Here is a 19,729-nt window from a genome sequence, read left to right as displayed (position 1 = left end):
AAAAAGAGAGAAACATCAATGATGGGAAAGAATCCTTGATTGGCTGCCTCCTGCACACCCCCTACTGGGGGTCGAGCCCATAACCCAGGCATGTGCCCTTGACTGGAATTGAACCCAGGACCCTTCAGTTCATAGGCTGAGGCTCTATCCACTGAGCAAATCGGCTAGGGCTATTTTTAAATTTTTTCTATTTTTAAATTAATTGATTCTTAGAGAGAGGAATGGGGAGGGGAGAGAGAAACATTGATTTGTTGTTTCACTTATTGATGCATCCATTGGTTGCTTCTTGTATATGCCCTGACTGGGGATTGAACCCACAACCTTGGCTTATCGGGACAATGCTTTAACCAACTGAGCCACAAAGACCAGGGCGGTTCTCTGTATTTGAATGATTACTATGTGACCTGATGTTAAGATGTCTCCTACCCCCAGGTTTATAGTTCAGTGAGACAGTCATTTGTACTTGAGGAACTGGCCAACACTGAATCAATAAATACTGTGTAACTTTGTAAATTAGTTTTCAGAAAGGTGCTGATATGTATTAAAAATGAATGTATCAGAACACTTTTAACTGTTAGAAACCTTCCTGGATTCTGAGTTTGGTTTAAAAAGATTCATTGATATTTCGTATTTAATTTTGGATATTAACTGAACCTCAAAATTTTTTTCTTCCTTTATATGTATTCCCATATGATTGTAGGAGTCTATCCTGAACTTAGATCGTGTACATTTTGGGAACTTATTTTAGAAAAGATCTAAATTTTAAAAATTCTCAATGGACAGACAGAGAAAAGAGGGTCTTTGCCAACTCCTTTGGGTAAGAAAACTTTAGAATTTTGCAGATACTCTAAAAATGAAGGCCAACAAACCAGGCATATTGAATTGTAAAATTTTCAAATAAAATGATTTGTCATGATTTCTTTTTTAGACATCTGCAGTAAGAATGTCTTTCCCCCCACATTTGAATCGCCCTCCCATGGGAATCCCAGCACTCCCACCAGGGATTCCACCACCACAGTTTCCTGGCTTTCCTCCACCTGTACCTCCAGGTAATTTTGTGAGTACTGTAGTTGTTTTAGCCTATACTTTTGTAGTATTTACTTTTAGGAAGATATGTGTGTGACTGTTAGTAGTAAAGATGTCTGTTAATATCATTCTGGAAATGTGATGTCTCATTTTCCTATGGCAGAAAAGTTTTCTTATCTGACTGATTATAAACTCATTTGGGACATTTTAAAAAAAAGTTACCTAAAAAAATAGCTCATGAGGTTCAAAAATGAAAAAATAGTGCTCGCTTCGGCAGCACATATACTAAAATTGGAACGATACAGAGAAGATTAGCATGGCCCCTGCGCAAGGATGACACGCAAATTCGTGAAGTGTTCCATATTTTAAAAAAATAGAAAAAATACACAGTGAAAAAATTTTATTACATTCCCACAGAATTTTTAGTTTTTTCTTTGTCCTTCCAGATATTTTCTAATGCATATTATAAGCCATATAAGTATATTATTTTATTCACCAGTGGGTTTTTTTAATTGATTTTTTTTTAATAGAGAGAGGGAGAGAGAAACATTGATTTGTTGTTCCATTTATTTATGCATTCATTGGTTGATTGATGTATGTGCCCTACCCAGGAATGGAACATGCAACCTTGGCGTTTTAGGACGATGCTCTAACCAACCAACAGAGATATCTGGCCAGGGCTCCGTTAGTACTTTTTCTTTTAACACAGATACAGAGTATTATTCTGTATACTAGAGGCCTGTTGCACCAAAGTCGTGCACGGGTAGGGTCCCTAGGCCTGGCCAGCGATCAGGGCTCATCACGTTCCCTGCCTCTCCCTTTCCTTGCCACCCTCACACTGCCACCGCACGATCCCCCCCCCCCCCCCCCCCTTCCCTTGCTCTCTCAGCGCCCTGCTGCTGCCGCTGGTTGCCTGCCATGTTCTGCGCTGCCCCTTGGTGGTCAACGCATGTCATAGCAAGCGAGAGAACTCCCAAGGGGACACTTTGCATATTAGCCTTTTATATATACTAGAGGCCTGGCCTGCGGGATCAGGCCAAAACTAGCTCTCCAACATCCCTTGAGGGATCCTGGATTGTGAGAGGGCATAGGCCAGGCCAAGGGACCCCACTGGTGCATGATTGGCGTCAGGGAGGGATAAGGTAGGTTGGCCAGTTTGGGAGGGACCACAGGAAGGCTCCAGGGTGTGTCCGGCCCTTCTCGCTCAGTCCCAATCATCCAGACCCCAGCAGCAAGCTAACCTACTGGTCAGAGCACCTGCCCCCTGCTGGTCAGTGCACATCATAGCTAGCAGTTGAACAGCCTTAGCATATCATTAGCATATTATGCTTTGATTTTTTTGAATGGATGACCGGACACTTAGCATATTAGGCTTTTATTATATAGGATAGATACTATTTTGCCCCTCCATTACTTTTAGTTGATGTTTAGAGAGAGTGGAAGAGAGAGAGAAACACCAATTGGTTGCCTCCCCTATGTATCTGCCCTGACTGGGAATTGAAACTCCAACCTCTGGATATAAGGGACAATGCTCCAACCAACAGAGCCACCCAGCCAGGGCCAATTTTTTTTTTTTTTTTAATATATTTGTATTGATTTCAGACAAGAAGGGAGAGGGAGAAAAGTAGAAACATCAATGATGAGAGAGACTCATTGATTGGCTGCCTCCTGCACGCCCACACTGGGGATCAAGCCTGCAACCTGGGCATGTGGAATCAAACTGTGACCTCCTGTTTCATAGGTCAATGCTCAAGCACTGTGTCACGCCAGCCAGGCCACTTTTTGTTTTTATTAAAGAACCAGGTATAACAAGATTCTTCCTAGGTTTTCAAATAATTTATCGTTTGATACTTAAAGGAAAAAAAATGTGAAAGGATTTTTTTTTTTTTAAATATATTTTATTGATTTTTTACAGAGAGGAAGGGAGAGGGATAGAGAGTTAGAAACATCGATGAGAGAGAAACATCGATCAGCTGCCTCCTGCACGCCCCCCACTGGGGATGTGCCCGCAACCCAGGCACACGCCCCTGACCAGAATCGAACCCGGGACCCCTCAGTCCGCAGGCCGACGCTCTATCCACTGAGCCAAACCGGCTAGGCGAAAGGATTTGTTTTTTACTTTTTTCTTGTTAATCCTCCCTTGAAGATATTTTTCCCATTGATTTTTTTTTTTTAAGAGAGAGCTGGAGGGAGGTGGATAGACAGAAACATCGATGTGAAAGAGACACATCAATTGGTTGCCTCCCACACCTTCCCTGACCGAGGGCAAGGCATGGAGCCTGAAACCAGGGTACTTACCCTTGACTGGAATTGAACCCGTGACCCTTCAGTCCAAGGGCTGATGCTCTAACTGCTGAGCAAAACTGGCTAGGGCTGTTTTTTACTTTTAAAGGATTAATTAATATTGTTAATACATAAATGAATCTGTATTTGTGATAGTGCAGGTTTTGCGGGTGTACTGAATAAGATGAATATGAATCAATAACTATCCAGAATTTTATACTCCTTAAGTCAAAAGCAGGTTCTGGTAGCCTTGTTACTTTAAGAGTAGTTTTTTGGCCCCGGTGTGGTAGGGACAACCCCGGTCAGGTTGAAACAGCCCCGGTGTGGTAGGGACAACCCCGGTGAGGTTGAAACGGCCCCCGTGAGGTAGGGACAACCCCGGTGAGGTTGAAACGGCCCTGGTGAAGTCGGGACGGCCCCGGTGAGGTTGAAACGGCCCCCGTGAGGTAGGGACGACCCCGGTCAGGTTGAAACGGCCCCGGTGTGGTAGGGATGACCCCGGTGAGGTTGAAACGGCCCCGGTGTGGTAGGGACGACCCCGGTGAGGTTGAAATGGCCCCCGTGAGGTAGGGACGACCCCGGTGAGGTTGAAACGACCCCCGTGAGGTAGGGACGGCCCCGGTGAGGTTGAAACGGCCCTGGTGAGGCTCTGACGGCCCTGGTGAGGTTGAGACTACTCCAGTGAGGTTGGGACAAATAAAGGGGACCAGTATGGACTGATGAACAGGGGTAGATACAGAAGCAGAGCAACATTGAACAGAATGTTAAACTACAGTGGGAAGCCTGGGGAGGGTTGGGGGGGGGGGGAGATTAAGAGACCAACTGAAGGACTTATATGCATGCATATAAGATTAACCAATGGACACAAGACACGGGGCAGGGGGGGGTGGGGGGTAGGGGCTGGGGGAATGTCAAGGGGGGGAAAAAAGGAGACATATGTAATACTCTTTGTAATACTTTAAGAAATAAAAATTATTAAAATATTAAAAAAAAAAAAAGAGTAGTTTTTTGTTGTAGGTAAACATATAGATTGACCTGATACCACATTGCTTTTGAAAGTAAGATGTGCAGTATCTCATTAGTTCTACATTTCTACTTAAATTAACTATAAGTATCTATAAGAACAAAAGCTTAATATGCTAATTAGACCAGACAGTGAATGACCTTCCAGACGTCATTCCAGATGTCCTTCCGGATGAAGCAGCCATGGTGGGGACCGAGGCAGAGGCAGTTAGGGGTGATCAGGCAGGTAGGCAGAGTGGTTAGGGGCGATAAGGCAGGCAGGCAGAGTGGTTAGGGGCAATGAGGCAGGCAGGCAGGCGAGCGGTTAGGAGTGAACGGATTGCAAGAGGGTGCAGGCCAGGCTGAAGGACCTCCCTTTCCCCGTGCACAGATTTTGTGCACTGGGCCTCTAGTACTTGTATGTATGGCATGTAGTTGATACAGAATACAGTCAAATATAATTGTGTGCTTACAACTCGCAATGCTTTTTCTTTAGGAACCCCAATGATTCCTGTACCAATGAGCATTATGGCTCCTGCTCCAACTGTAAGTATAATTGTTAAGTAAGTAAATTTTTTACTTATTGATTGATTTGAGAGAGAGAGAGAGACATTGATTTGTTTCCCACTTATTTATGCATTCATTGGTTGATTCTTGTATGTGCCCTGACTGGGTATCAAACCCTGCAACCTTAACGTATTGGGACAACGCTTTAACCAGCTGAATTACCCATCTACGGCTGTAAGTATAATCAATTTTAAGGAGGAAATTAGGAGATATGTTAGTGCTTTTAAAACTAAAAAGCTTGATAAGCTTAGATAAATTATTTTAAGCATTTAAAAGAATAGTAGGAAGGATGTGGGCATCCATTTCTATCATACTACTTACTTGATTAAGTAACATTTTCATTCAGCTGTGCATATGTGCATTTGTTCCTAAAACTGCTCCCCAGATAGTTTTATGGTTTCTCTCTCATTCTCTAGACTGATTTACATATTAGTTCAGATTTAGGACATTGTCTTTTTCATTATTCCTCGTGTTTTGGTTTCCGGAGATAGGAGAATGATATGATATGATCTCTTAAAAGAGTGTAAGAATTATCCTAGCAGAAATAAAAGTTTTGAAATGAAATTTTTGTTGAATATAGTTCTATTCTTTTCCTCCTACCTACCTAATATTTAGCCCTTTCCGAGCTATTTTTTTGTGTGTCTTCTACTATGACCTAAAGCTTATACCTTCAAGCTTTGTAGTTTTAATGAAACCTTTCCTCTAGGGAAGTGTTTCATTATTTATTCTTAGGTCTTGAACCTTAATTCTCCACATTCATCAAAGCATCTTAATTAAGAATGTTAATATATTATAACACACGAATAAATAATAACCCTCTTAACTATTATTTAACCAGATATTTCTCTGAGTTCATTGGTAGAATATCAGGCTTCACTTGGAATTCCACTATGAGAGAGGCTAGATGTTACTTTCAACTGTTTTTCTATTTGTGGTTTTGAAAAGGGAGGGGAGTGGTGTTATTCATGTTAAAAGGGAGATATGAAGTAGGTGGACAAATAGGAATCTGCTGTGAGGCAGACCACTAAGAAGATAGGTTCTGCATACTAGGGGGGAGTCGAGCTTTTCTTGCATGAGGCACCAATGTTTGGTCATTTTGGAAAGCTTCCCCATGATAGGTACTCTTACTTTCTTACATTTCAGCCTAAGAAAAGATAGCATTTGGAGTTTGGAGCAGCTCCCCCAGTTCACCAGTATTTATTCAGTGCTTATTGTGGGTGTCTTGCTAAATTCACTTGCAGATAAAATGAAGAGTAAGACTATTTCTTCCTTTGGGAACTTTAAAGTTAATAAAGGGACAATAAGCTAGAAATTCAAGTAAGTGATAAAGGGTAAATTTAAAGTGTGGGGGAGTGCTATGGGAGTATTTGAATATTTTATAAGAAGTTTAGTAGGGATAATTGAACTTTTATGCTAAACAGAGTACAGTTGTGAAGAAACTTGTGGATAAACATAAAGTTTCTATCCAAGTTATTTTTGCTTTTCCAAGGTTTTAAAGAAAGGTAATCTGAAAGTGGGACTTTCCTTGTCATGAATGTTTGTATTAATGAAAAATGCTAAGAGCTTTAGATTAAGTATGTAGACCTTTTAATGTGCTACATAGAGGATGGTGCAAAAGTAGGTTTACAGTTGTAAGTGCATGAAACAGTTTATTCTTGCTTTATTATTTATTTATTGTATTTTCCATACGAACAACTGTAAACCTACTTTTGCCCCACCCTGTATTTACTAATTTAACATTGGTGATTTTAGCCTAATGTTACATTAAACATGATAAAGTTTAATTGCCAGATCAAATATTATTGCCTTTTTTAATTCTAGGTCTTAGTACCCACTGTGTCCATGGTTGGAAAGCATTTGGGAGCAAGAAAGGATCATCCAGGCTTAAAGGCAAAGGAAAATGATGAAAATTGTGGTCCTACTACTACTGTTTTTGTTGGCAACATTTCTGAGAAAGCCTCAGACATGCTCATAAGACAGCTCCTTGCTGTAAGTTAAATTGTTTATTTTTCATTTAAAAGGTTTAATTTTGTTATAAATTTTAAACAAAAAGCAGAAAGAAGACTCTGAATTTGTTTTATTTTGAAAATTTTTAATCCAGCAATACTGTTGAACAAACAGTACAGTGATTACCCTGTAACATTGCCACATTTACTCTCTTTATATACACACACACTACATACCTTTTTTGAGTAATTTGAGAGTAAGTTGTGATAAGATATTTCACCTCTGAATACTTCTTGTGTTTCCTAAGACCAAAGACATTCTCCTATATGATCACAAAATCATTATTGCACTTAAGAAATTTAAGGACAATACAGTATTGTTAACTAATATACATAGATCTTTTTCTTTTTAAAATAAATTTTATTTATAAGTTATTTATATTTATTTATTTATTTATTTGTTAATCCTCATCTGAGGATATTTTTTCAATTAATTTTTAGGGAGAGTGGAAGAGAGAGGGAAAGACAGAGAAACACCGATGTGAGAGAAACACATCGAACCATTGGTTGCTTCCTGCAACCAAGGTATGTGCCTTTAAGTGGAATCGAACCCGGGACCCTAGCCAAACTGGCTAGGACTAGATTTTTTTTTTTTTTTGACCAGTTTAAAACATTTTTTAAAAAATTTTGTTTTATTGCTTAAAATATTACAAAGAATGGTACATATGTCTCTTTTTCCCCCCCCTTGACCTTCCCCCGGCCTCCCCTACCCCCAGTGTCTTATGTTCATTGGCTATGCTTATATGCATGCTCTATTTTTAAAATTTAATTTTCTCTATAATTTCCAAAATAGCATGTTTTTGTTTTTGACCTATGATCCAGTCAAGGATTGCACATCACATTTAATTGTCACACCTTGTTAGACAGCTTCTTTAATAAATTTTATTTATAAGTTATAGTTCCCTTCTCCCCACCTTTTTTTTTTTGGTTTGCTTGTTTTCTTTGTCTTGTAACATTGACTATATATATAGATTTCAGAGAGGGAGGGAGAGATAGAAACATCAGTGATGAGAGAGAATTATTGATTGGCTGCCTCTTGCAGGCCCCCTGCTGGGGATTGAGCCCGCAACCCCGGGCACAGGCTTTTGACTGGAATCGAACCTGGGACCCTTCAGTCCACAGGCTGACATGCTATCCACTGAGCCAAACCAGCTAGGGCTCATTGATGTTTTTGAAGAGTTTATTATTATTATTATTGTTGTGTAAAGTATTACAAATAGTAGTACATATGTCTCACCCCACCCCCCCAGTGTCTTGCGTCCATTGGTTATGCTTATATGCATGCATACAAGTCCTTCGGTTGATCTCTTACCCCCTCCCCCGCCCTTGAATTTGTGTGATTGATTGCTTGCGGTTATATATGTATATACACACACATACATATATTTTAATTTATTGATTTGAGAGAGAGAAACATCGATTTGTTGTTCCACTTATTTATGCATTCATAGGTTGATTCTTATATGTGCCTTGAGCAGGGATTGAACTTAAAACCTTGGCATCTTGGGACGACACTCTAACCCAGGGGTCCTCAAACTACGGCCCGCGGGCCACATGCAAATACATACATTGTATTTGTTCCCGTTTTGTTTTTTTACTTCAAAATAGGATATGTGCAGTATGCATAGGAGTTTGTTCATAGTTTTTTTTTAAACTATAGTCCGGCCCTCCAACGGTCTGAGGGACAGTGAACTGGCCCCCTGTTTAAAAAGTTTGAGGACCCCTGCACTATGGGGTCTTGGCAGCATAGGCGGCAATTTGGTGGACTGGTGCTTGTGGGTGCCAGGTCCACTGTGCCATTTCTCTGTGCGCATCACGGCAGCTCCTGCATGGAGCATCTGCCCCTTGGTGGTTTAGTGTGTGTCATAGCGACCTGTCGGAAGGTGGGAAGGATACTTAGCATACAGACAGTCCTCGGTTTACATTGGACTCGATGTTCCTTGTTTCGTGGTTATGTCGCCATCTCCCATTTATTTGTGAAAAAAAAAATGTTCTGTCATTTTGATGTATGTACATATGTGTTTTATGTTTCTTTTATTTACTGTATTTACCACAAGTAAAGGCCAGGGATTGTTATCTTTCTTTTAAATTTTTTTTACTATTTCACTTCATTACTGCTGTGTATGTGCTCCATCTGAGTGACATAGGTGCTTATGTAGGTGGACTCCAACTTAAGGCAAAAGGCAAAAATCGTCGCACTGTAGGAATGGCTCTCCAACATACCCGAAGATTAGCCTTTTATATAGATAGATTGGTATTTCATTCCCTTTTATGCCCTGATAGTGTTCCATTTAATGGCTCTTCCATATTTTGTTTACTCTTTCAGTTAATTTACAATTAGTTTGTTTCCACTTTTTGGTTACTATGAATAATGGTACTAAGAATACTTGTGTACAAATTTTTGTATGGAGGAGATGTGTATATTTTTTCAGTTTGAAATATCCCTTTAAAAAACTTGTTCTTGATTTATATGTGCAACAGAGTGCTTTGTTTTTAAGCTTTCTTTGGTTTCCTAAATTGATCTCTTTTCTGCCTTTTATTTCTCTTCCACTTTTAGGTGTTCCCTTAAATGTCTGGTGATCCTAGATTGTCTGTCATGTTTAAGAGTTAGGGATTAAGCCATAACTGGTTTTGCTCAATGGATAGAGCGTCGGCCTGCGGACTGAAAGGTCCCAGGTTCGATTCCGGTCAAGGGCGTGTACCTTGGTTGCGAGCACATCCCCAGTAGGAGATGTGCAGGAGGTGGCTGATCGATATTTCTAACTCTCTATCTCTCTCCCTTCCTCTCTGTAAAATCAATAAAATATATTTAAAAAAAAAAAAGAGGGATTAAAAGGCTTTTTTATACTGGGTTTGTTTATTTTAAGCAATCTAACCAACAGCCAGCTGTATTAAATATTCATATGTGGAGGTTTTTTTCTTTGAGGCTGGTTGTTTTCTCTAGAAAACTTGGTTCATGCCTCATGAGTATATGATTGGCTACCTGTATGGGTTGGGGTTGAAGGGCTAATTTCAAGCATTCCTTTTTTTAAATATATTTTTTATTGATTTCAGAAAGGAAGGGAGAGATAGATAGAAATATCAGTGATGAGAGAATCATTGATCAGCTGCTTCCTGTACATCCCCCACTGGGGATCCAGCCCACAACCCAGGCATGTGCCCTGACCAGGAATCAAACCGTGACCTCCTCTTTCATAGGTTGATAACCAACCACTGAGTCACACAGGCCAGGCTCAAGCATTTCTTTTTTTTTTTCAAGCATTTCTTATACTTTTACCTTTTTTCCTTGTTACCCACTCGATATCTTATCCAAATTTTCCTTCATATCTGGTGCTTCATATCACAAGCTTGTGTGTTCACCTTCTTCAGACAAAACTCTTCCTGTTCTCTGGGGTTGGGGACTAAGGTAGTTACTTGAGAAGAACTTTGACTTTAATTATGCTGTATTTATATTGTTAGGCAAGCACCTGTTTTTATTCAGCTTCATGCTTCAACCCCATTTTCCACTCTACCTTATTTTTATTTTTTTATTGAGAGAGAGAGGCAGAAACATCGATTTCTTGTTCTACTTATTTATGCATTCATTGATGGTTTCTTGTATGTGCCCTGACTGGAGATGGAACCTGCAACCTTAGCATTTGGATGGTGCTCTACCCAACTGAGCTACACAGCCAGGGCCACCTCCCCCGCTTTTTGTTGACCTCTAGATCTACTTGGCTTTGTAGAATCACTTTAGCCCAGTGGTTCCCAAACTTATTTGGGCCAAGACCGGTTTGGCTCAGTGGATGGAGCGTCGGCCTGGGGACTGGGGGGTCCCGGGTTCGATTCCGGTCGGGGGCATGTGCCTGGGTTGCGGGCACATCTCCAGTGGGAGATGTGCGGGAGGCGGCTGGTCGATGTTTCTCTCTCATCGATGTTTCTGACTCTCTATCTCTCTCCCTTCCTCTCTGTGAAAAATCAATAAAATATATATTTAAAAAAAACTTATTTGGCCTACCGCCCCCTTTCCAGACAAAATATTACTCAGCGCCCCCTGGAAATTAATTTTTTTTAAAAAATATATTTTATTGAATTTTTACAGAGAGGAAGGGAGAGAGACAGAGAGTTAGAAACATCGATCAGCTGCCTCCTGCACATCCCCCACGGGGGATGTGCCCGCAACCCAGGTACATGCCCTTGACCGGAATCGAACCTGGGACCTTTCAGTCCGCAAGCCGACGCTCTACCCACTGACCAAAGAATCAGTAAGAATTTATATTTTTCTTTGAAATAATTTGTTATATATTTCTTTCATATAATAGATTTGTAGGAACTGAGAATTTTAAGAAACTTAGTTGCTAATATGATCTTTTTTTTGCTTCTATTTTTTCTTAGTGCTAATAGAGTTGTGCTCTTATTTGCATTATAAGTTAATTTTGTTAAGTGGTAACATTTTTTTTTCCTTTTTAAGAAATGTGGCTTGGTTTTAAGCTGGAAGAGAGTACAAGGTGCATCTGGAAAGCTTCAAGGTAGGTTCTTTTTTCTTTATTTATTGAGATCATTAAGTATTTACTGGCTTGTTTCACCTCACTTTTCACTTACAGTAATTTTAGACGTCCTTAGGATATGTCACACTAAAAATGTATGGTTAAATTTACTGTTTTAAGTTCACTCAGAATAATTTCTTTCTGTATGGTTACATCATTAACTTATGTAAATGTTTGGATTTACTTGTTTAATTTTACTTCCAATTTTTAGGTTACTCTTTATTTTTTTTAATTTTTATTATTATTTTTTAATATATTTTTATTGATTTCAGAGAGGAAAGGAGAGGGAGAGAAAGATAGAAACATCAGTGATGAGAGAGAATCATTGACCTGCTGCTTCCTGCATGCCCCCCCCACTGGGGATTGAGCCCACAATCCGGGCATGTGCTTTTGGCTGGAATTGAACCTGGGACCCTTCAGTCCACAGGCGGACGCTCTATCCACTGAGCCAAACGAGCTAGGGCTAGGTTACTCTTTTTTAATTTAATTTTGTTTTAATATCTCTGATATAAAGTCATGGTAATAATAGTAAGACTAGTTATTAAAATGAAAGATACAGAAAAAAATTAGATGAATAATCAGCATAAGAGATTGTTACTTTTATAGTTCAACTTCTCAGAAAAATGTTGTATTTATGTTGAAGCAGGCTGTTCTCCTTTATAGCTGTTAGGAAGTCTGGATGGAATGAGTTCATGACATAATTAACAGTCATGAAACGTGTTGAATTTGTTAACTATATTATCAGCACTTTTAATAAGTAGTAGTTTGCCTGATTAGAATTTTTCTTTTTCCCCTGTTTTTGTCTTTGTTCTTTTGGTTAAGGGTGTAAAAGTGAAACCCTTTTCAAAGGAAATTGAAGGAAAGGGTGGAGTGACAACATGAATAATCCTTGTATTACAATATTTGGTCTCTTAATGATTTTAACTTTCCATAAATACTCTTCATCTATCATTATTATAGTGATATTTTACTAATTCTTTACATCTATTGCTAGCCTTTGGATTCTGTGAGTATAAGGAGCCTGAATCTACCCTCCGTGCACTCAGGTTATTGCATGACCTGCAGATTGGAGAGAAGAAACTGCTTGTTAAAGTTGATGCAAAGACAAAGGCACAACTGGATGAATGGAAAGCAAAGAAGAAAGCTTCTAATGGGGTATGTTTTCCATAGTGTTATCTTCTCTAGACCAAATGTGCTCTTTCAGTGTAAATACTTACTATGAGTGAATCTAATATGGGGCTTTACAATCCCATCGGGCCTGTGACTACTAACATGCAGGAGGGTATTTTATAGTTTATAGTTATTTTAAGTCTTTTATCTACCCATTGTGGGTGGATGACTGTTGGTTTGCTTGTTCCAGGTTGGGATGAAGGTAGTAAGGGAGGCTGGACAAGGTTAACTTGCCAGAGAAAACATTGGTACAGACTATTCCAAACAGAGCTAATTCATTAAGGCAGCTTTGTAAGTAAGTACAAAATATATTTCAACCTACACAATTTTTATTAGTTGCCCTCTCTTTTAGAAGTATGCAGGTTCTAAAATACTGAAAATAAGTCTTATTATTTTCCTCAGGTGGGTGGCTATATAACCTAAAGAGAAGGAATTTTTATATATTGTATTGTAATGTATGCATTACTATCTCAACAAAGCAAAAAATAGCTAAAATCTGAGTTTGTGTTTCTTTGTTATTCCTTTCTTCCTACTTCCTTTTGGCACCTCAAGCAGACCAGATCCAATATAGATTTATTATTTTTCTGTCTACAAAAACAAAACAGCCTTTTGTTCTCTTCAAACTTTTATTATCATTTAAAATAGAAATAGCTTTCTTGTATATTCTTTGTAAAAAAGATTCATCAATTAAAGCAAACTATAAAAAAGAAATTATCACCCATATAATCCCATCACCTTTGGTAACTGTAGAGATTTTGTTTTTTGATTTGTTTCTTAAAAATATACTTGTATTGATTTCAGAGAAGAAGGAAAGGGGAGAGGTGGAAACATCATTGATGAGAGAGAATCATCAGCTGGCTGCCTCCTGTATGCCCCCTACCTGGGGATCAAGCTCGCAACCCGGGCATGTGTCCTGATGGGAAATCAAACCCTGACCTCCTGGTTCATAGGTCTACACTCAACCACTGAGCCATGCCTTCTGGGCATGTAGACATTTTGGTTCCATGTTTTTCCAGACAGTTTTCTGTGTGTATGAATATAGTTTTGATTGGAATATGTGTATTTTTCCTTCATAAATACAGGATTGAATTTTAAAGTATTGTTTTGTAATTAGCTTTTTTCCCATGTTTCCTTGGACTTTCAATAATTTAACTTATTTCTCTGCATTTAGTTTCCTCTCATCTGACTGTTTATAGTACTGGCTATATTTCCAAAACATAATTATAAGTATGCCTACTCCCTGCTCATCCATCCATAATGGTTTTGGATTTCTTACTGTTTGCTGCAGTTTACCTTTCTAGTGTCTCCCATTCATCCCCTTCCATTCAGTCATGTATCCATACAAACTTAACTTGAGCTTTGCGGACATCTCAAGTCGTTGTTGCCCATTCACATAGTGTAATTAAAATGTTACTTGCGCTGAAACCGGTTTGGCTCAGTGGACAGAGCGTCGGCCTGCGGACTGAAAGGTCCCAGGTTCGATTCCGGTCAGGGGCATGTACCTGGGTTGCGGGCACATCCCCAGTGGGAGATGTGCAGGAGGCAGCTGATCAATGTTTCTCTCCCATCGATGTTTCTAACTATCTCTCTCCCTTCCTCTCTGTAAAAAATCAATAAAATATATTTTTTAAAAATGTTACTTGCTTCATCATATCTAACCCTTGATTCCCCTCAGGCAGAATTAAATGATCTCTTCCTATATCAAGCAGTTTTGTTCTGCTGTTAAAGTTAGTCTGCTTTGTAGTACATATTGTTTGTATTTCTCCGTCTCTCACTGCCTCTTATACCCAGGTTCATTCTTCTATCCTCCTCCATTCTCTGAGTATAAGATAGAAAGGGCAGTAACTTCACAGAGTGTGTCCCTTTATCTTGTACCTCCCCAGAACCTAGTATAATGTCTTGCCCATAGCAAAAACGGAATAAGCACTTAGTGAATAAGGAAATGCACGATTTTTTGTGACTCATTTAACTTGTAAATCACCATTAGCCAGAGCAAACACAATTTTAATTTGGTTATATCTTTCTTCAAGAATGGAAATAAAGCCACCTCCAATAAAAACAATTTTTTCAGATAAATGGAAATTTTAAAAAATAAATAGGCATGACTCCTGTGTACACTTGGCATGGTGCCCAGGTGTTTGAAGTCATATGACAGTACATTATTTTTCTAGAATGTCAGTTTTCCTCAACAATGCGGATTTAAAAAATGTCAAGCAATTGTTAGAAAAAATTTTTTTGAAGTGACTTAGGCAGGTATAACTATACTGTGGAGTAGATTGCAGATTTGTCATGATTTTCCAAGATAAAATATGAGAGGTTACTTGTTTTTACTCCTTTATTGATTTCTTGGGAGAAATTTAGAAAATAGTGGCTTAAGGTGGATGATAGGAGAATAAGACTTTGAGAAACTTGTGTGTTACTTTAGTCAGGCATTTTTCTGGCTCCCAGGCAGAAAGGAAAAAACACAGTTAGTTGGGTAGTTCTCTTTGACTAAAAGAAATCACAAAACACCACAAGCTCATCTAGGAAGAGAGATTTTTCTGACCCAGAATTTTAACAGGATTTATGTGTCTTGTCTAATGGCTTGATTGAAAGTTTTCATTTAGATTTTTCAGAATTTGTATAAGCAGTTCTTTCACTTTTAGTAGAATTAGTTCATTTGAAGTAGCCATGTTGATCTATTCCATGTCCTGTTGCTTTTTGGCTATTCAGCAATAGAGGTAGAGCTATCTGCTTGAATGTCACAGTTAGTGGTTGTTAATGTTCAAGAATGAATTCTGACAAGTTTTGAAAGTACAGATAATCTCTGGAAGGAGACACTTATGTTACACTTTAATTGATAGATGCTATAGGTAGGAACATCTTCACATCTTTGCCTGTTAATTAGTCTGGCCAAATCTACATTTCCTCAAAAGAAAGAGCTCTGCGTTTGCCCCAAAGTTCTTCTTTTGGATTCTAGAAGTCAGAGCCAAAGAAGCCTAGAAGGGCTGTTTTCCAACTTTACAACCAGTAGCTTTATTATTGAATCTCTTAAATTTTTCTGAAAAGAGCTTATTTTGTTGCGTTTTTTCACACTTCTTTACCATTTTAAGTTTTAAGAAGAGAGGAATTGAGAGTAACGGAAAATTATCCAATGTTTTGAGGTCAGTCTGTAAATTTTGTGTTTTGAACTGGATTAATTCCTTAACTGGGAGATTTGAAATAAAACCTAGAAACGATAATAATAATAGTACCACAGTAGAAGCCAATAATTTTTTTTAATTGTCTAAAGTTTTACATTTGTCTTCTTTTTCCCCAATTGACCCCCCTCCCCCCAGCCATTCCCATCCTAGGCAAGCCCCCACCACATCAGTGCCTGTGTCCATTAGATATGCTAATATGCATTCATACAAGTCCTTGGGTTGCTCTCTAACACCCACCCCCCCATTTGTCTCTGGACCTATTCTTGTGAAGCCAGTAATTTTTTTTCATATCAACACAAGTCACAATCTAGACCTCTTTTAAAAAATAATGACGTTTTACAAATAGTTGCTTATTTGTGAGAAGCATTACAACATGAGTTTTGTGTTGTTTTTTTAAATGTTACATTTGCAAGTCATGGGAATAAAGACTCATGCAGTATTTACAGTTGATTTTTTTTCTTAGTATGTATATGATTTTTTCTTAAAAATATTTTTAAATTGATTTTTAGAGAGAGGAAGGGAGAGGGCTATGGAGAGAGAAGCATCGATGAGACAAGAACATCATCGATGGGCTACCTCTGGCACACCCCACACTGGGGATCGAGCCTGCAACCTGGGCATGTGCCCTGGCTGGGAATTGACCTCTTGGTTCCTAGGTCGATGCTCAACTGCTGAGCCACACCAGCTGGGCAGTATATGATTTTTATAAGTGGCATTCCCACATTATAGACATTTTAGAGAGCAGGGGTGGGGGGAAAAGAAGCCATTGTTTCACCTCTGACCTGTGTGATGCTTGCATTTAATTGTACAAAACTGTCTTAGTGCTTTTTGTTCCTTTCACCTAAATGTGCTTTTTGATTTTAAATAGTGGCTAGCATAGTGTACATAAAATTATATTTCGCTTTTTTCACATAATTACATTTTCAACTGTTGAGTTAGGAAATATTCTTAGTTTGTGCAAGTATTGAGCAAGACAGTCTGAAAAACTGGGAAAGCTTGACAGATGTTTTGTGCAGTATGTTAGTCCTATGATTTAATCTTCAATTATAGCTGGGTAGGGGTCAAAATATTAGCTACCAAGGGTAGAAAGGGAAAGAAATGATGAAAGTTTATTTTATAAAGCTAAGAGCAGAATCAGGTCTGCATTTAATAGAACCTCAGAGATGTGTTTTTTTTAATTAAAAAATATTTGTATTGATTTCAGAGAGGGAGAGAGGGAAACATCAATGATGAGAAAGAATTATCCATTGGCTGCCTCCTGCATGCTCCCTACTGGGGATCAAGCCTACAACCTGGGCATGTGCCCTGACCAGGAATCATACTGGCAACATCCTGGTTTATGGGTCATTGTTCAATCACTGAGCCACACCGCCCAGGCAAACTACATAGATTATTTTGAAGAAAACATGTTTGTTTTGTGTGCTCTTAGAATGTTTTTCATTTTTCTCAGTTAATTCTCCCCAACCCCCCTCCTGAATTTGCCTTGTTTTCTGTTTTAAGACTGCTAGGCCAGAAACTGTCACTAATGATGACGAAGAAGCCTTAGATGAAGAAACTAAGAGAAGAGATCAGATGATCAAAGGGGCCATTGAAATTTTAATACGTGAATACTCCAGTGAGCTCAATGCCCCTTCACAAGAATCTGACTCTCACCCCAGGAAGAAGAAGAAGGAAAAGAAGGAGGACGTATGTGTTATTAAATTCTGACAACTGTCATTTCTACAATTTACTTTTTATGGTGTCACTCTTGTGCTTTCAGTACATTTTAACTTTTGAGGGGGAAATAGAAGAATGACTAGCATTTACAATAATTGTACTGTTAAGCCTAATTTGACCTGTCCTACCAATTAACTCCTAATATTTTTACCAAAACATTTCTGTTTACTGTGTTTAAAATGCACTGGCATTTAAGCTTGTACTTAGCTGTGGATTCAAATTGAGTAAGGGAAAAACCACCTTCAGTGATGGTAGTACTTATATTAAGGGTTACAGTAAAATGTTTTTGGCTATGAAGGACTGGCCTTGTTTTACCTAATTATTGTTCAGTCTCTGCTCCAAGCAGGACGCTGGTATCCTTCACTGAAGATTTTTACCCATTCTTTAATTTTTAGCTGTGTCTCCTTATAACCACGTCTCATTCCCCTCCATGGACAGTAATGCTGTTCAAATTCTAGCTGGAAAACTGTGAAAGAGCAGCACAAGATGACACACTCTTCTGCAGTGTATTAATATAACCACTCTGTCTGACCAAGCTAACTGAACGTTAGGGAGTCCAGGTTGAAAGAAAATGTTTGGCTTTCTTATACTAATTTCTTTTGAATAAACTAAGAGAAATTATGGGGAGTGTCCTTTAAAAATATCAGAATTATTTTATATGCATGGATTGCATATACGTGAAAAAGTAATATGGAACATATTATAATTTAATATCAAGGTTCATATCATTTAGGATTTCATTGCCTTATTAGGCCAGCTTTAATTTTGTTTGTGGCCAAATACATTTTTTTTATTACTTGTCTCATTCTTCCTCACATGGTCATAAATACCTGTCTGGTGAAATGGCGATAGTTGGGAATGGTAATTGGTAGAGTTAGTCAGGTACAGGGTAATTGAGGTTAATGGGAAAGGAGAAAGTAACTAGACATATATGTTGGATATGGATTGGTAAGAGTGGATCAAAGAAATCCTGCTCTACGGCAGGAATTATGGATACATTTTATTGGTATGATTGTTTCCTATATCTGGGTCAAGAAAAAAGCCCCACTAGTATGAGACCCTCCTTATTCTGTTGCTTAGGGAAGATGGAGGGAGAGGAGGTGATGGGAGAGGTTGTAGACTAAGAGTGAGTAAAATATTTTTATTATCAAGTAATTTGAAATCAAGAAAATGTCCCAGAAGCAATGCTTATAGTATAAAATAGCATTGTTTTGCAGGTTAATGTGAACTCTTGTGTTTTTTAAAAAAAATCTTTGTGGATTTTTTTGCAGATTTTCCGCAGATTTCCAGTGGCACCTCTGATCCCGTATCCACTCATCACTAAGGTTTGTTTACATTGAAGGCTTTGACAATAAATATGTTCACTGCTGATTGTCACATTTTTAATTCTTGTCTACCAGATTTTTCACTAACTTAGATCATTACATTTGTTACTATATAAGTTCTTTTTATTTATTTACTCTTATCTTTTGTAAGACCTGTACAGAATATCTAACCTTTGCTTTTTATTAGATTGATCTTTATGCATTCCCTCCTGTCCCCTGTCTTTTAGGAAGATATAAATGCTATAGAAATGGAAGAAGACAAAAGAGACCTGATATCCCGAGAGATCAGCAAATTCAGAGATACACACAAGGTAGTATTCTTGTTTTTTTCACTTGATATCAATCTAGACTTTTTACAGAATCCAAAGCAAACAGACAAAAAAAAAAAATCAACCTTACATTAGGATATAAATTTAAATGCTTTTTATAGGTTTAATTGATATTTAGATAGAAACAAACAAGACCAATATCATATTAAAGTGGACCTTGACATATTATATTTAATTTTTTTTTTTTTTAGTTACTGACTACTCTGCAGTCATCTCACTTTAATATGAATAAAAGCTAATTTTATTTTTAGGTTTCAACATAAACATCAAGGTCAGATTTAAACTAGATTCAAGGGGACAGGATAACATACACTGTAGTGTATTTCTGGGGGCATTTATTTAACTTAATCTTAGGAAAACCTTTTCTTTAGAGCTGAGGTTAAAAATTAAGATTTATATTTGTGTAGATTTAATTTGAGAGGGGGAGATTTAAAAAAGTAGGTCAGTGATTACCAGACTTACCAAATTTTAGATGCATGGAAGAACTGTAAATGCCCATAAAGCTAATCTATTCATTGACCCCCACCATTATGATAGAGATCATATGGTGACTAATGCAAGATGAAACACTCAGCTTGGAAAGTAACAAGGAATAGG

The 19,729-nt window shown here is 38.2% G+C and overlaps 1 protein-coding gene and 1 non-coding gene across 4 annotated transcripts in view; both read left to right on the top strand.

Moving 5' to 3' along the window:
- The window catches only part of RBM25 (RNA binding motif protein 25), a 45,485-nt gene that overhangs the window by 6,050 nt on the left and 19,706 nt on the right, over nucleotides 1–19,729 (top strand). The window contains exons 1-9 of one of the 3 annotated variants that reach the window (XM_070417164.1): nucleotides 701–817; nucleotides 929–1,049; nucleotides 4,808–4,857; nucleotides 6,700–6,867; nucleotides 11,335–11,392; nucleotides 12,405–12,565; nucleotides 17,263–17,448; nucleotides 18,750–18,803; nucleotides 19,031–19,114. In XM_070417164.1, the coding sequence (XP_070273265.1) occupies nucleotides 776–817; nucleotides 929–1,049; nucleotides 4,808–4,857; nucleotides 6,700–6,867; nucleotides 11,335–11,392; nucleotides 12,405–12,565; nucleotides 17,263–17,448; nucleotides 18,750–18,803; nucleotides 19,031–19,114 (924 nt within the window). In that variant the 5' untranslated portion in view covers nucleotides 701–775. Of the gene's footprint in view, nucleotides 1–700; nucleotides 818–928; nucleotides 1,050–4,807; nucleotides 4,858–6,699; nucleotides 6,868–11,334; nucleotides 11,393–12,404; nucleotides 12,566–17,262; nucleotides 17,449–18,749; nucleotides 18,804–19,030; nucleotides 19,115–19,729 lie in introns of those variants that run through there. The other 2 variants (XM_070417178.1, XM_070417169.1) reach the window with 2 other exon arrangements.
- On the top strand, nucleotides 1,288–1,394 carry LOC138999662 (U6 spliceosomal RNA). The gene has a single exon (XR_011469419.1). It is a non-coding gene; the product is annotated as a U6 spliceosomal RNA (small nuclear RNA).

This window comes from Myotis yumanensis, unplaced genomic scaffold, assembly GCF_028538775.1.
Source record: "Myotis yumanensis isolate MYYU_CA2020_CCGP unplaced genomic scaffold, mMyoYum1.0.hap1 SCAF_1, whole genome shotgun sequence".
In the NCBI taxonomy this organism is placed as follows: domain Eukaryota; kingdom Metazoa; phylum Chordata; class Mammalia; order Chiroptera; family Vespertilionidae; genus Myotis; species Myotis yumanensis.
This window is presented reverse-complemented; position numbering and strand designations above follow the sequence as displayed.